The sequence below is a fragment of the Entelurus aequoreus genome, linkage group LG17 (genome assembly GCF_033978785.1).
Source record: "Entelurus aequoreus isolate RoL-2023_Sb linkage group LG17, RoL_Eaeq_v1.1, whole genome shotgun sequence".
Lineage (NCBI taxonomy): Eukaryota > Metazoa > Chordata > Actinopteri > Syngnathiformes > Syngnathidae > Entelurus > Entelurus aequoreus.
Genome location: NC_084747.1, coordinates 21,996,402 through 22,012,900, shown reverse-complemented (window position 1 = coordinate 22,012,900; position 16,499 = coordinate 21,996,402). Strand labels below are relative to the sequence as shown.

The following is a 16,499-nucleotide window of genomic DNA, read 5'->3' as shown; positions in this document are numbered from 1 at the left end:
TTCCATTCACAGTAATACACCATCAACACAACAAAATAATAGATTTTACAGTAAAAAGCTGCAAGTTCAGCTGCAGAGGTTTATCGTAAAAAACAAAACAAAAGTGTGGTACCGTTTTTCCATTTACAGTAATACACTATGAAAACAACAAAGTAACAGATTTTACAATAAAAAGTTGCAAGTTCAGCTGCAAGAAGTTTAACGTAAAAAAATTAATTGTGGTACCGTTTTTCCATTTACAGTAACACACCATCAAAACAAAAAACTTAGATTTTACAGTAAAAAGCTGCAAGTTCAGTCGCAGAGGTTTATTGTGAAAAACAAAACAAAAGTGTGGTACCGTTTTTCCATTTACAGTAATATATCGTAAAAACAAAAACCGTAGATTTTACATTAAAACGCTGCAAGTTCAGTCGCAATAACTTTACCATAAAAAATCCAAAGTGTGGTGCCGTTTTTGCATTTACAGTAATACACCATAAAAACAACAAAATAATAGATTTTACAGTAAAAAGCTGCAAATTCAGTTACAAAGGTTTATCGTAAAAAACAAAACAAAAGTGTGGTACCGTTTTTCCATTTACAGTAATACACTATGAAAACAACAAAGTAACAGATTTTACAATAAAAAGTTGCAAGTTCAGCTGCAAGAAGTTTAACGTAAAAAAAACTAATTGTGGTACCGTTTTTCCATTTACAGTAAAACACCATCAAAACAAAAAACTTAGATTTTACAGTAAAAAGCTGCAAGTTCAGTCGCAGAGGCTTACTGTGAAAAACAAAACAAAAGTGTGGTACCGTTTTTCCATTTACAGTAATATATCGTAAAAACAAAAACCGTAGATTTTACAGTAAAACGCTGCAAGTTCAGTCGCAATAACTTTACCGTAAAAAAATCCAAAGTGTGGTGCCGTTTTTCCATTTACAGTAATACACCATAAAAACAACAAAATAATAGATTTTACAGTAAAAAGCTGCAAATTCAGCTACAAAGGTTTATCGTAAAAAACAAAACAAAAGTGTGGTACCGTTTTTCCATTTACAGTAATACACCATCAAAACAAAAAACTTAGATTTTACAGTAAAAAGCTGCAAGCTCCGTCGTGAAAAACAAAACAAAAGTGTGGTACCGTTTTTCCATTTACAGTAATATATCGTAAAAACAAAAACCGTAGATTTTACAGTAAAACGCTGCAAGTTCAGTCGCAATAACTTTACTGTAAAAAAATCCAAAGTGTGGTACCGTTTTTCCATTTACAGTAATACACCATAAAAACAACAAAATAATAGATTTTACAGTAAAAAGCTGCAAGTTCAGCTGCAAAGGTTTATCGTAAAAAACAAAACAAAAGTGTGGTACCGTTTTTCCATTTACAGTAATACACTATGAAAACAACAAAGTAACAGATTTTACAACAAAAAGTTGCAAGTTCAGCTGCAAGAAGTTTAACGTAAAAAAAACTAATTGTGGTACCGTTTTTTTCCATTTACAGTAATACACCATCAAAACAAAAAACTTAGATTTTACAGTAAAAAGCTGCAAGTTCAGTTGCAAAGGCTTATCGTAAAAAACAAAACAAAAGTGTGGTACCGTTTTTCCATTTACAGTAATATATCGTAAAAACAAAAACCGTAGATTTTACAGTAAAACGCTGCAAGTTCAGTCGCAATAACTTTACTGTAAAAAAATCCAAAGTGTGGTACCGTTTTTCCATTTACAGTAATACACCATAAAAACAACAAAATAATAGATTTTACAGTAAAAAGCTGCAAGTTCAGCTGCAAAGGTTTATCGTAAAAAACAAAACAAAAGTGTGGTACCGTTTTTCCATTTACAGTAATACACTATGAAAACAACAAAGTAACAGATTTTACAACAAAAAGTTGCAAGTTCAGCTGCAAGAAGTTTAACGTAAAAAAAAGTAATTGTGGTACCGTTTTTTCCATTTACAGTAATACACCATCAAAACAAAAAACTTAGATTTTACAGTAAAAAGCTGCAAGTTCAGTTGCAAAGGCTTATCGTAAAAAACAAAACAAAAGTGTGGTACCGTTTTTCCATTTACAGTAATATATTGTAAAAACAAAAACCGTAGATTTTACAGTAAAACGCTGCAAGTTCAGTCGCAATAACTTTACCATAAAAAAATCCAAAGTGTGGTACCGTTTTTCCATTTACAGTAATACACCATAAAAACAACAAAATAATAGATTTTACAGTAAAAAGCTGCAAGTTCAGCTGCAAAGGTTTATCGTAAAAAACAAAACAAAAGTGTGGTACCGTTTTTCCATTTACAGTAATACACTATGAAAACAACAAAGTAACAGATTTTACAATAAAAAGTTGCAAGTTCAGCTGCAAGAAGTTTAACGTAAAAAAAACTAATTGTGGTACCGTTTTTCCATTTACAGTAATACACCATCAAAACAAAAAACTTAGATTTTACAGTAAAAAGCTGCAAGCTCCGTCGTGAAAAACAAAACAAAAGTGTGGTACCGTTTTTCCATTTACAGTAATATATCGTAAAAACAAAAACCGTAGATTTTACAGTAAAACGCTGCAAGTTCAGTCGCAATAACTTTACTGTAAAAAAATCCAAAGTGTGGTACCGTTTTTCCATTTACAGTAATACACCATAAAAACAACAAAATAATAGATTTTACAGTAAAAAGCTGCAAGTTCAGCTGCAAAGGTTTATCGTAAAAAACAAAACAAAAGTGTGGTACCGTTTTTCCATTTACAGTAATACACTATGAAAACAACAAAGTAACAGATTTTACAACAAAAAGTTGCAAGTTCAGCTGCAAGAAGTTTAACGTAAAAAAAACTAATTGTGGTACCGTTTTTTTCCATTTACAGTAATACACCATCAAAACAAAAAACTTAGATTTTACAGTAAAAAGCTGCAAGTTCAGTTGCAAAGGCTTATCGTAAAAAACAAAACAAAAGTGTGGTACCGTTTTTCCATTTACAGTAACACACCATCAAAACAAAAAACTTAGATTTTACAGTAAAAAGCTGCAAGTTCAGTCGCAGAGGTTTATCGTGAACATTTTTTTTAAACCTATATCGTGTTTTTATGTTTATGTTGTAAGTCATTAGTGCTTTTAACTGCTACTGTTTGTTTAAGAAACCTCTTGCTGCCCTATTGTCCGGGTCATATTTGTGTGCGTATGAGGGTGTGTTACCGTGTCCACTCTGCTGCTCATCTCCAGGAGCGTGTGCTTGGCCCTGTGCTCAGACTCTCTGGCCTCCAGCAGGTCCTGCTTCAGTTGCTCCGCCTCCTCGGCCCTGAGGGACACGCGGCCAAGTTGCATGATCAGAACTCCAGCAGTTGTTGTTACCACACCCTCCCACATCACGCCGAGAGTTCAGCGCGGTGTCGCCTATGTGGGCCTGGAGTGGGCACTCGCGTGTGGAGTGTCTTTCTCTCATTGGCAGAGTGCTCGCTCCCCCCCCAAAAAATGTCGTTAAGCGGCGAGGGCTTCATGGTGTGACATGATTGCCGTGTGCGCTTTGAAGTGGCGCCTGCGGAGAAATAAGAAGGTGGATGTGGACTCCTGAGGGGGGTGAACCTCACTTTGGGCATGATGGGAAGGATGATGAAATAGTGCAGGGTAAAGGCTTGCAGCGTGAGCGACAGAAGAAAAGCTCCCATGCAGCCTGCTACTGGAAATGTGCGGCGGCGTAGACGTGAAAGACGCTTTTTTGCTTTGTTTGAAAAAAGATCCTGGAGTGCGAATAAAAACATCTTTGAGGACGAGCGAGTGACAACAAATGTGTTCAAGTGTGTGAAAGGACTGACAAGTAGAACAAACCTACATTTGCATCCTCCTCTCCTTACTGATGTTTGCATTGTGTGTGTGTGTGTGTGTGTGTGTGTGTGTGTGAATGGACAGACGTACCTTTGCGTTATCTCTGTATGTGTAAATGGACACACAGGTGTGTGTATGTGAATGGACAAACGTGTATTTGCAGTATCTTCGTTTGTAGACATACACATGTTTACATTATGAGTGTATATGAATGGAAATACATACATTTGCACTATCTTTGTATGCGTAAATGGACACACGTGTTTACATTATGTGTGTATGTGAATGGACAAACGTGTATTTGCATTATCTTCGTATGTAGACATACACGTATTTTACATTGTGTGTAAGTGAATGGACAGACGTGCATTTGCATTATCTTTGTATGTGTAAATGGACATACACATGTTTACATTTTGAGTGTATGTGAATGGAAAGACATACATTTGCACTTTCTTTGTATGCCTAAATGGACTTACAGGTGTTTACATTGTGTGTATGTGAATGGAAAGACGTAAAATTGCAGTATCTTTGTATGTAGACATACACATGTTTACATTATGAGTGCATGTGAATGGAAAGACATACATTTGCACTATCTTTGTATGCGTAAATGGACACACATACGTTTACATTATGTGTGTATGTGAATGGACAAACCTGTATTTGCATTGTCTTTGTACGTAGACATACACGTATTTACATTATGAGTGTATGTGAATGGACAGACGTACATGTGCGTTATTTTTGTATGTGTAAATGGACACACAGGTGTTTACATTATGTGTGTATGTGATTGGACAAACGTGTATTTACATTATCTTTTTACGTAGACATACACGTATTTACATTATGAATGTATGTGAATGGACACACGTACATTTGCATTACCTTTGTATGTGTAAATGGACATAACCATGTTTACATTTTGAGTGTATGTGAATGGAAAGACATACATTTGCACCATCTTTGTATGCGTAAATGGACTGACGTAAAATTGCAGTATCTTTGTATGTAGACATACACATGTTTACATTATGAGTGTATGTGAATGGAAAGACTTACATTTGCACTATCTTTGTATGCGTAAATGGACACACAGAAGTTTACATTGTGTGTGTATGTGAATGGACAAACCTGTATTTGCATTGTCTTTGTACGTAGACATACACGTATTTACATTATGAGTGTATGTGAATGGACAGACGTATATGTGTTTTATCTTTGTATGCGTAAATGGACTTACAGGTGTTTACATTATGTGTGTATGTGAATGGACAAACGTGTATTTGCATTATCTTTGTACGTAGACATACACATATTTACATTAAGAGTGTATGTGAATGGACAGACGTACATTTGCACTATCTTTGTATGCGTAAATGGACTTACAGGTGTTTACATTATGTGTTTATGTGAATGGAAAGACGTCAAATTGCAGTATCTTTGTATGTAGACATACACGTGTTTACAATATGTGTATGTGAAGGGAAAGACATACATTTGCACTATCTTTGTATGCGTAAATGGACACACAGACGTTTACATTATGTGTGTATGTGAATGGACAAACGTGTATTTGCATTATCTTTGTACGTACACATACACTTTTTTACATTGTGTGTATGTGAATGGACGGACATACATTCGCACTATCTTTGCATGTGTAAATGGACACACAGGTTTTTACATTATGTGTGTATGTGGATGGACAGACATATATTTACATTACAAGGACATGTAAATGGACATACACATGTTTATGTGTATGTGAATAGATACACCGGTCAGTGTTTTCCATACATTATGAACACATTCGGATGGATAGATTTGGCACTACCAGTTAGTATGCATATGTGTGTGTGTGAGTGGACAAGCGGATGTTTATATAGTGTGTCTCCACTGCATTATGTGTGTATGTGAATGGATGAACGGGCTCCACCCCCAATGATGAAATGTGTTTACAAATCAGCTGCATGAACTGACCCGTCACCTGAGTGACCCTGCACCTGTCCCCACCTCCTTTCCAACTCTTAACCCCCAGTGACCCTGCACCTGTCCCCACCTCCTTTCCAACTCTTAACCCCCAGTGACCCTGCACCTGTGCCCACCTCCTCTCCGACTCCTTACCCCTAGTGACCCTGCACCTGTCCCCACCTCCTCTCCGACTCCTTACCCCTAGTGACGCTGCACCTGTCCCCACCTCCTTTCTGACTCCTAACCCCCAGTGACCCTGCACCTGTCCCCACCTCCTTTCCAACTCCTTACCCCCAGTGACGCTGCACTTGTCCCCACCTCCTTTCCGACTCTTAACCCCCAGTGACGCTGCACCTGTCCCGACTTCCTTTCCGACTCTTAACCCCCAGTGACCCTGCACCTGTCCCGACCTCCTTTCCGACTCCTAACCCCCAGTGACCCTGCACCTGTCCCCACCTCCTCTCCGACTCCTTACCCCTAGTGACGCTGCACCTGTCCCCACCTCCTTTCTGACTCCTAACCCCCAGTGACCCTGCACCTGTCCCCACCTCCTTTCCAACTCTTAACCCCCAGTGACCCTGCACCTGTGCCCACCTCCTCTCCGACTCCTTACCCCTAGTGACCCTGCACCTGTCCCCACCTCCTCTCCGACTCCTTACCCCTAGTGACGCTGCACCTGTCCCCACCTCCTTTCTGACTCCTAACCCCCAGTGACCCTGCACCTGTCCCCACCTCCTTTCCAACTCCTTACCCCCAGTGACGCTGCACTTGTCCCCACCTCCTTTCCGACTCTTAACCCCCAGTGACGCTGCACCTGTCCCGACTTCCTTTCCGACTCTTAACCCCCAGTGACCCTGCACCTGTCCCGACCTCCTTTCCGACTCCTAACCCCCAGTGACCCTGCACCTGTCCCCACCTCCTCTCCGACTCCTTACCCCTAGTGACCCTGCACCTGTCCCCACCTCCTCTCCGACTCCTTACCCCTAGTGACGCTGCACCTGTCCCCACCTCCTTTCTGACTCCTAACCCCCAGTGACCCTGCACCTGTCCCCACCTCCTTTCCGACTCTTAACCCCCAGTGACCCTGCACCTGTCCCCACCTCCTTTCCGACTCTTAACCCCCAGTGACCCTGCACTTGTCCCCACCTCCTTTCCGACTCTTAACCCCCAGTGACCCTGCACTTGTCCCCACCTCCTTTCTGACTCCTAACCCCCAGTGACCCTGCACCTGTCCCCACCTCCTTTCCGACTCTTAACCCCCAGTGACCCTGCACCTGTCCCCACCTCCTTTCCGACTCTTAACCCCCAGCGACCCTGCGCCTGTCCCCACCTCCTTTCTGACTCCTAACCCCCAGTGACCCTGCACCTGGCCCCACCTCCTTTCTGACTCCTTACCCCCAGTGACCCTGCACTTGTCCCCACCTCCTTTCTGACTCCTAACCCCCAGTGACCCTGCACCTGTCCCCACCTCCTTTCTGACTCCTAACCCCCAGTGACCCGGCACCTGTCCTCACCTTCTTTCTGACTCCTAACCCCCAGTGACCCTGCACCTGTCCCCACCTCCTTTCTGACTCCTTACCCCCAGTGACCCTGCACTTGTCCCCACCTCCTTTCTGACTCCTTACCCCCAGTGACCCTGCACTTGTCCCCACCTCCTTTCCAACTCCTTACCCCCAGTGACCCTGCACTTGTCCCCACCTCCTTTCTGACTCCTAACCCCCAGTGACCATGCACCTGTCCCCACCTCCTTTCCGACTCTTAACCCCCAGTGACCCTGCACGTGTACCCACCTCCTTTCCAACTCCTTACCCCCAGTGACCCTGCACTTGTCCCCACCTCCTTTCTGACTCCTAACCCCCAGTGACCATGCACCTGTCCCCACCTCCTTTCCGACTCTTAACCCCCAGTGACCCTGCACTTGTCCCCACCTCCTTTCCGACTCTTAACCCCCAGCGACCCTGCGCCTGTCCCCACCTCCTTTCTGACTCCTAACCCCCAGTGACCCTGCACCTGTCCCCACCTCCTTTCTGACTCCTTACCCCCAGTGACCCTGCACTTGTCCCCACCTCCTTTCTGACTCCTAACCCCCAGTGACCCTGCACCTGTCACCACCTCCTTTGTGACTCCTTACCCCCAGTGACCCTGCACTTGTCCCCACCTCCTTTCTGACTCCTAACCCCCAGTGACCATGCACCTGTCCCCGCCTCCTTTCCGACTCTTAACCCCCAGTGACCCTGCACCGGTCCCCACCTCCTTTCTGACTCTTAACCCCCAGTGACCCTGCACCTGTCCCCACCTCCTTTCCGACTCTTAACCCCCAGTGACCCTGCACCTGTCCCCACCTCCTTTCCGACTCCTTACCCCCAGTGACCCTGCACCTGTCCCCACCTCCTTTCCGACTCCTTACCCCCAGTGACCTTGCACTTGTCCCCACCTCCTTTCCGACTCCTAACCCCCAGTGACCTTGCACTTGTCCCCACCTCCTTTCCGACTCCTAACCCCCAGTGACCCTGCACCTGTCCCCACCTCCTCTCCGACTCCTTACCCCTAGTGACCCTGCACCTGTCCCCACCTCCTTTCCGACTCTTAACCCCCAGTGACGCTGCACCTGTCCCCACCTCCTTTCCGACTCCTAACCCCCAGTGACCCTGCACCTGTCCCCACCTCCTCTCCGACTCCTAACCCCCAGTGACCCTGCACCTGTTCCCACCTCCTTTCCGACTCCTCTGCCATCTTGAGGGCCAGCATCTCGGCCTCCAGCATCTTCTGCTCCATGAGGCGCCGCTCCTCCTGGCCCCGCATGGCCGTCACCTTGACACGCTGCGTCTCCGTCTCGGCCTCGGCCGCCTTCTGGGCCAGCAGCTTGGCCTCCTCCTCGGCCACCTGCGCCTTCTCGGCCAGCAGGTCGGCCGTCTGCTCCGAACGCATCTGGACCAAACACGAGGGAGGACAGACTTTATGTGGCGACAAGAAGGAGTTAGCGCGTGAAGATGAGTGCAAGCTACCAAGGCCTGGTTGGCGGCGTGAGCCTGGTCCTGCAGCTGCATCAGTCTCCTCTCCAAATCGTCACGGGCTCGCTCCGCCTCCTCCCGCAGCTGCTTCTCCTGCTGCAGCCGCCGCCTCTCCATCTGGACCACACACGATCCAAAGAGTGACGGGACCATCCAACCAACCTGCCTCTACCTTGTTTATCACTTTATTTGTTCACTTCATCAACATTTCTACACTCCGATCCTGATCCCATTTTTTGGTCTCGGATCCGACACTTTGAAGATATATTATAGATATGGAAAATGTTTTATTGCAAGTAACTAAAGTAAAGAAATGTAGAACAATATGATCTTATTAAATGTAGAACTTGCTGGAATTGTTGTGAATCAAATTGTGGTATGGACTTTTTTATTACTTAAATTATTTTTAAAACTATTTTCTATTATAAATTATTTTCAAAATGATTTTTAATAACATAAATTATGTTTAAAAATATTTTCTATTATAAAGTATTTTAAAAATATTGTTTATTACATACCTTATTTTAAAAAGTATTTTCTATTATAAATTATTTCAAAAATATTTTTTATTACATAAATAATTTTTTTAAATGATTTCCTATGATTAATTATTTTTTTAATTATTTTTTTATTAAATAAACTACTTTTAAAATTATTTTCTATTATAAAGTATTTTCATTACATAAATCATTTTTAAAAATATTTTCTATCATAAACTATTTAAAAATATTTTTTTTATTACATAAATAATTTTTTAAAATTATTTCCTATGATAAATTATTTTTTTTATTATTTTTTTATTAAATAAACTACTTTTAAAATTATTTTCTATTATAAAGTATTTTCTAAAATATTTTTTATTACATAAATCATTTTTAAAACTATTTTCTATCATAAACTATTTAAAAATATTTTTTTATATCATAAATAATTTTTTCTAATTATTTCCCATTATACATTTTTTTCTAAATAATTTTTTATTATATACATTATTTTTTACATAAAATTGTGTTTAAGAAAATAAAGTGTTTAGTACACAATAAGTAAACAAAAAGCAAAAACTACTATTGGCTCCCGCTTAAATCATTTGGGTTTTGCCCTCAAAGCCTTCCTGTATCCAGGGACTTACTCCCTCACTTTGTAAACAATAACAAAAACAACCCAAAAAAAGATTTTGTAATGACAAAAAGAAGAAAAAAATATGTCTAACCATTTAAGTATTATTTGTAAGGTACTTTTTTTGGCGCTATGCGTCACCGATTCATGTAGAATCCAACAATGCTATGTTAGGGTAACTTGGTTTCGCATGACGCCACGGCCGATCACTCCAGCAGCACTGAGAGTGGACTCAGCCAAACTACCTCTCGGTAAAGTTGCATTTTTCAATGCCAGCGAAGGAATTGACGAAAACAAATATATACATTGGCTTTGCTGGTGACATGCTACTGATTAGCATTAGCGATTTTACATGGCGATTTCAACACCTCCAAATTTGTTCATGAAAAACACAACTTAAATGCATGTTACAATCAAGCAGCGTAATTAGCACAATACTTACAGTACTGACACTTTTTGGGGCGCAACAAACTGACTAGCCAACACACCATAAACTATACACTACTGCCACCTAATGACTTGGACTGTAATTGCAATTTGCAAATGATAATATGATAATAAAACAAGATATAATAACTGGACAGCAGTTATCATAATTAGCTCATTTTTAAATTTTGCAATTTTATCATCAGTTATCATAATAGCAATAAAATATAAGATTTTATAATCAAAAACAATTCATATTTATTAACAAACACAAAAGTACTGCTTGATTACCGTTATCCATTCCCAGGTACCGGGAATTGGTAACATACTGGTTCCAAAGTGAATAGCACCAGGTATCAATAGTATCGACATCTGGATCGATCACTTTATATCGCAGCTTTAGCGGTTAGCTTCTTGTGTGGAAATCAGCTTCACGTCAGACGATCGGTTAAAAACGGCAACTATCGGCCGAAGGTTAATTTATTGTAGTACCGTATATTCCGGACTATAGAGCACCGGTATATATGCCGCACCCACTAAAATTTAGAAGAAAAATATATTTCCATATATTATCCGCGCCGGACAATATACGTTGTGAAAAGAGTTATTTACACAGAAAAAAAAATGTAAATATTTATTAAAATACATTAATTGTCTCCAAACGGTGTGTGTAAAACGGCAGATCAAACAAAACAGAAGTCGTACTAGCTACGGAAGTTCTGGATCCTCATTTGTCCCAAAGTAGTCTTTGTTGTCTCTCATGAAGTCTGCCATGATTAGTAGTCGTCTTGTTGTCGTTGTTGTTGAAGGAATTTAATTAATCAATACGCCGCCGTATGCTTAAAACGGGCAAAATAGGTAAATATGACATGTTGTTTTGAAAGTGACGGATACTACATTACATATATACTTATAGCGTGTATACAAAACGTTGATGGAGGTTTTTCTGGATGCTTTTTTAGAGCGTTTTTAAAATTCTAAATTATTTTTTTCTTTAAAAGTGTTCCCCTTTAAGATGAGTACGAGCAGCACCTGCTTCCTGGCTCGCTCCTCTTTGGCCTGGGCCTTCATCTGCTGCACCTCCAGGGAGTCCACGCGCCGCCGCCGCATGAACAAGTCGTGGTTGCCAATGCAGAGCTGGAGGATCTGCAGGAAGAGAACCGAGGGCCAGCTTATTGCCTGCGCGGTGGTGTCCAAAGTGCGGACCCATTTGCGACCCGCGCTACGTTCCAATTTCCCCTGAAGTAATCGTTGTTGGTTCCCGCAAAGTCTGCTTGATCAGTATTGTTGTAAATGGGGAAGGGGTCTGTGGTTCCTCCTCTACGTGACTGGCTTCCTTATTATCTCTCCAAATGGCCTCGGGAATCTCTATTTTGATCGTATCTATTTATCGGAAGTCCTTTGGTGTCATCCATTTCATAATCTGTTGGTGGTGAACCCCAAGATGCAGGGATGGCTTTTATGTCAAAAGGAAATGCAGGGGAACCAGGAACCAGGAAACAGAAAAAGAGGAGACAGCAAACAGGATACCAGGACACCAATCCTCGAGCCCTGACTGGAGGGCGAAGCAGGCATAAATAGATTGACAACAGGTGTGGCCAAGAACCATCTCTGCATCTTGGGGTTCACCACCAACAGATTATGACAGAATCATCGAGCCAAATACAAACCCCGCAGAGAGTTGGTGGCCTGTCTGGAAAAAACAAATGGCTACTCGGGAGAAAGCCGATGACAAGAAGTGTGTCTGCATGGTCTCCTTGATGGACAAGTTCTGTGGCGTGATTGCAGCACGGACCGGTTCCTCGGCTCCCTCCCACCGTCCCTGTCATCTGTTCCAGGGGGGCGGCCAGAATCGGCAGGACCCGCGACCCCCCCCTGGTCCCTCCCCGTTCCCACAGCCTTTCTTGTGACGTCTGGGATACGTCCCTTGAGTGGGGGTGGCCAAGGTCAGCTGTGCGACAGGGGAAGCACAGCTCTCCCCTTTCCCAGTGAGGCCACCGCAGACACCGCCATTCTCTCCAGTGGGTCCACCTCGGAGTCTTGTTCACGAGTGAGGGAAGAGTGGATGGTGAGATCGACAGGCGGATCGGTGCGGCATCTTCAGTAATGTGGACGCTGTATCGATCCGTTGTAGTAAAAGAAGGAGCTGAGCCGGAAGGCAAAGCTCTCAATTTAGCGGTCGATCTACGTTCCCATCCTCACCTATGGTCATGAGCTTTGGGTTATGACCGAAAGGACAAGATCACGGGTACAAATGAGTTTCCTTCACTGGGTCGCGGGTCTCTCCCTTAGAGATAGGGTAAGAAGTAACGAAATTTCGTTCTTATCTGGGCTGTAAAGTTCAAATTTGAATGACAATAAAAAAGGAAGTCTAAGTCTAAGAAGTCTAAGTCTAAGCTCTGCCATCCGGGGGGAGCTCAAAGTAAAGCCGCTGCTCCTCCACAACGAGAGGAGCCAGATGAGGTGGTTCGGGCATCTGGTCAGGATGCCACCCGAATGCCTCCCTAGGGAGGTGTTTCGGGCACGTCCGACCGGTAGGAGGCCACGGGGAAGACCTAGAAAGACTATCTCTCCCGGCTGGCCTGGGAACGCCTCGGGATCCCCCGGGAGGAGCTGGACTTCTCTGCTTAGGCCATTAAGCGCCCGCATGCGGCCCCCTCGTCGGCCAAGAATGTGGCCGTTCCGTGGGCGACCGCCTCGCCAGTGGTGGCGGCGAGTCGAATGCCACCTGACCCGTCCCCGGTGGATTCCGTGACACTTGGCCTGGCGGCCCACCGCCAACTCCGCCCTCCAACCTCCCGTGACTTTTAAACCTTGTTTTTTTGGGGGACATCTAGAATCCGTCCCGAAAGGGGGAGTACTGTGACGATCTGTCACATTCACGTCGGGTTGTGTTTCCTTGGTTGGTGTTTGTTTCCTGTCAGCGCTCTTATTTTGGTTCCATTTCCTGCTTGGCTCCCTGAATGCTGTTTCCCCTCACCACCAACAGTTTATGACAAAAACAATCTACATATTGGTTGGTTTTGAGAATGAAAAATAGCAAAATGGCCACCGCATGCGTTCATTTTGACTCACCAACTTGTTGACTCTCAGCCGCGAAGAGTTGAACTTGAACACGTCGGCTTTCTTATCCACGGGTTTGATGGTGAACTGGAGACAAACAGTCACGTTCACTCGCCTGCTCGTTGACTTTGTAATAAAGCGTGCGGCGAGAAAAAGGTCACGTTTGTCGCTTCGTCGGCGGAGGCGATCAGCGCCTACCTCTTTGTCGCTGTAGGACACGTCGCGGATCTCGTTCCAGGGGAAGGAGCACTTGGGCGTCAGCTTGTTGTCCGGCTGGTAGATGTGCAGGCCCAGAGCGTCCACGCCCAGGAGGAGTTCCGTGCCCCTGTGGTTCTGAAGCACACCACTTTACTAACATTTGCTAAAAACTTATGGTCGGATTTCAGAAATATGTCGAAAAAATGACAGGCCACATAAACACTTGGGCGGTTGTTTTGGGCACAACCACTAATGTTAGCATGTACGTAAGTTAGCTTTTTTTGGCTCATTTTGCAGGTATGTGTATAACTCAACTATATTTTGTTACTTCAAACATGCTAACTGCTAACATGTTAACGTTATCATGCTAGCTTAATAACTCAATTTGGGTATATGCCCAAGAGTCAACTTTATTTTGTTACTTTATGCATGTTAACTGTTAGCATGTTAACGTTATCATGCTAGCTTAATAACTCAATTTGGGTATACGCCCAAAAGTCAACTTTATTTTGTTACTTTACGCATGCTAACTGTTAGCATGCTAACGCTATCATGCTAGCTGAATAGCTCATTTTGGGTATACGCCCAAAAGTCAACTTTATTTTGGTACTTTACGCATGCTAACTGCTAACATTTTAACTTTATCATGCTAATTTAAAAGCTCCTTTTGGGTATACACCCAAGAGTCAACTTTATTTTGTTACTTTACGCATGCTAACTGTTAGCATGCTAACGCTATCATGCTAGCTTAATAGCTCATTTTGGGTATATGCCCAAGAGTCAACTTTATTTTGTTACTTTACGCATGCTAACTGCTAACATTTTAACGTTATCATGCTAATTTAAAAGCTCCTTTTGGGTATACACCCAAGAGTCAACGTTATTTTGTTACTTTACGTATGCTAACTGTTAGCATGGTAACGCTATCATGCTAGCTTAATAGCTCATTTTGGGTATACGCCCAAATGTCAACTTTATTTTGGTACTTTACGCATGCTAACTGCTAACATTTTAATGTCATCATGCTAATTTAAAAGCTTCTTTTGGGCATACACCCAAGAGTGAACTTTATTTTGTTACTTTACGCATGCTAACTGTTAGCATGCTAACGTTATCATGCTAGCTTAATAACTCAATTTGGGTATACGCCCAAAAGTCTACTTTATTTTGGTACTTTACGCGGGCTAACTGCTAACATTTTAACATTATCATGCTAATTTAAAAGCTCCTTTTGGGTAAACACCCAAGAGTGAACTTTATTTTGTTACTTTACGCATGCTAACGTTATCATGCTAGCTTAATAACTCAATTTGGGTATACGCTCAAAAGTCAACTTTATTTTGTTACTTTACGCATGCTAACTGCTAACATTTTAACGTTATCATGCTAATTTAAAAGCTCCTTTTGGGTATACACCCAAGAGTCAACTTTATTTTGTTACTTTACGCGTGCTAAATGTTAGCATGTTAAGTATGCCCGCTTTTTTTGCTCATTTTGCAGGTATACGTCTAATTCGACTATATTTTTGTTACTTCATGCATGCCAACTGTAAGCATGTTAACGTTATCATGCTAGCTAAATGGCTAATTTTGGGAACCCCTTTCAGAGTCAAATGTATTGTTGCTTTAAGCATGCTAACTGTTAGCATGTTAACATTATTATGATAGCTTAATAGCTCATTTTGGGTGTACACCCAAAAATCAACTTTATTTTGTTACTTCAAACATGCTAACTGTTAACATGTTAACGTTATCATGCTAGCTGAATTGCTCATTTTAGGTATACGCCCAAGAGTCAACTTTATTTTGTCTCTTCACGCATGCTAAGTGTTACGTCATATTAGCTTAATAGCTGCTTCTTAAAGTCAAATGTTTTGTTACTACCCGCATGTTAACTGTTAGTATGTTAATGTTATCATGTCAGCTTAATAGCTCATTTTGGGTATAAGCCCAAGAATCGACTTTATTTTGTCAATTTGCAGGTATACGCCTCAAAAAGTCAAATATTTTGTTATTTCATGCATGCTAGCTGTTAGCATGTTAACCTTATCATGCTATCTTGATAACTAATCTGGGGTACACACTTCTTAGTCGAATGTTTTGTTACTTCACATGCTAACTGTAAACATGCTAACTGTAAACATGTTAACGTTATCATGCTAGTTTAATAGCTCATTTAAGTGTATGCCCAAGAGTAAACTTTATTTTGTTACTTCACACATGCTAACTGTTAGCATGTTAACGTTATCATGCTGGCTTTTTAGCTATTTTTGCAGGTATACGCCTCAGAGTCAAATATTTTGTTACTTCACACATGCTAACTGTTAGCATGTTAATGTTATCATGCTGGCTTTTTAGCTATTTTTGCAGGTATACGCCTCAGAGTCAAATATTTTGTTACTTCACACATGCTAACTGTTAGCATGTTAATGTTATCATGCTGGCTTTTTAGCTATTTTTGCAGGTATCCGCCTCAGAGTCAAATATTTTGTTACTTCACACATGCTAACTGTTAGCATGTTAATGTTATCATGCTGGCTTTTTAGCTATTTTTGCAGGTATACGCCTCAGAGTCAAATATTTTGTTACTTCACACATGCTAACTGTTAGCATGTTAATGTTATCATGCTGGCTTTTTAGCTATTTTTGCAGGTATCCGCCTCAGAGTCAAATATTTTGTTACTTCACACATGCTAACTGTTAGCATGTTAATGTTATCATGCTGGCTTTTTAGCTATTTTTGCAGGTATACGCCTCAGAGTCAAATATTTTGTTACTTCACACATGCTAACTGTTAGCATGTTAATGTTATCATGCTGGCTTTTTAGCTATTTTTGCAGGTATCCGCCTCAGAGTCAAATATTTTGTTACTTCACACATGCTAACTGTTAGC

The 16,499-nt window shown here is 41.9% G+C and overlaps 1 protein-coding gene across 1 annotated transcript in view; it reads right to left on the bottom strand.

The window, feature by feature from the left end:
• nf2a (NF2, moesin-ezrin-radixin like (MERLIN) tumor suppressor a) overlaps positions 1 to 16,499 on the bottom strand; it is an 85,795-nt gene that overhangs the window by 24,689 nt on the left and 44,607 nt on the right. The window contains exons 8-13 of the mRNA XM_062024131.1: positions 13,608 to 13,742; positions 13,422 to 13,496; positions 11,379 to 11,492; positions 8,799 to 8,921; positions 8,504 to 8,721; positions 3,190 to 3,292 (exon numbers count right to left, since the gene is read on the bottom strand). Coding sequence (XP_061880115.1) covers positions 3,190 to 3,292; positions 8,504 to 8,721; positions 8,799 to 8,921; positions 11,379 to 11,492; positions 13,422 to 13,496; positions 13,608 to 13,742 — 768 coding nt within the window. The remainder of the gene's footprint in view (positions 1 to 3,189; positions 3,293 to 8,503; positions 8,722 to 8,798; positions 8,922 to 11,378; positions 11,493 to 13,421; positions 13,497 to 13,607; positions 13,743 to 16,499) is intronic.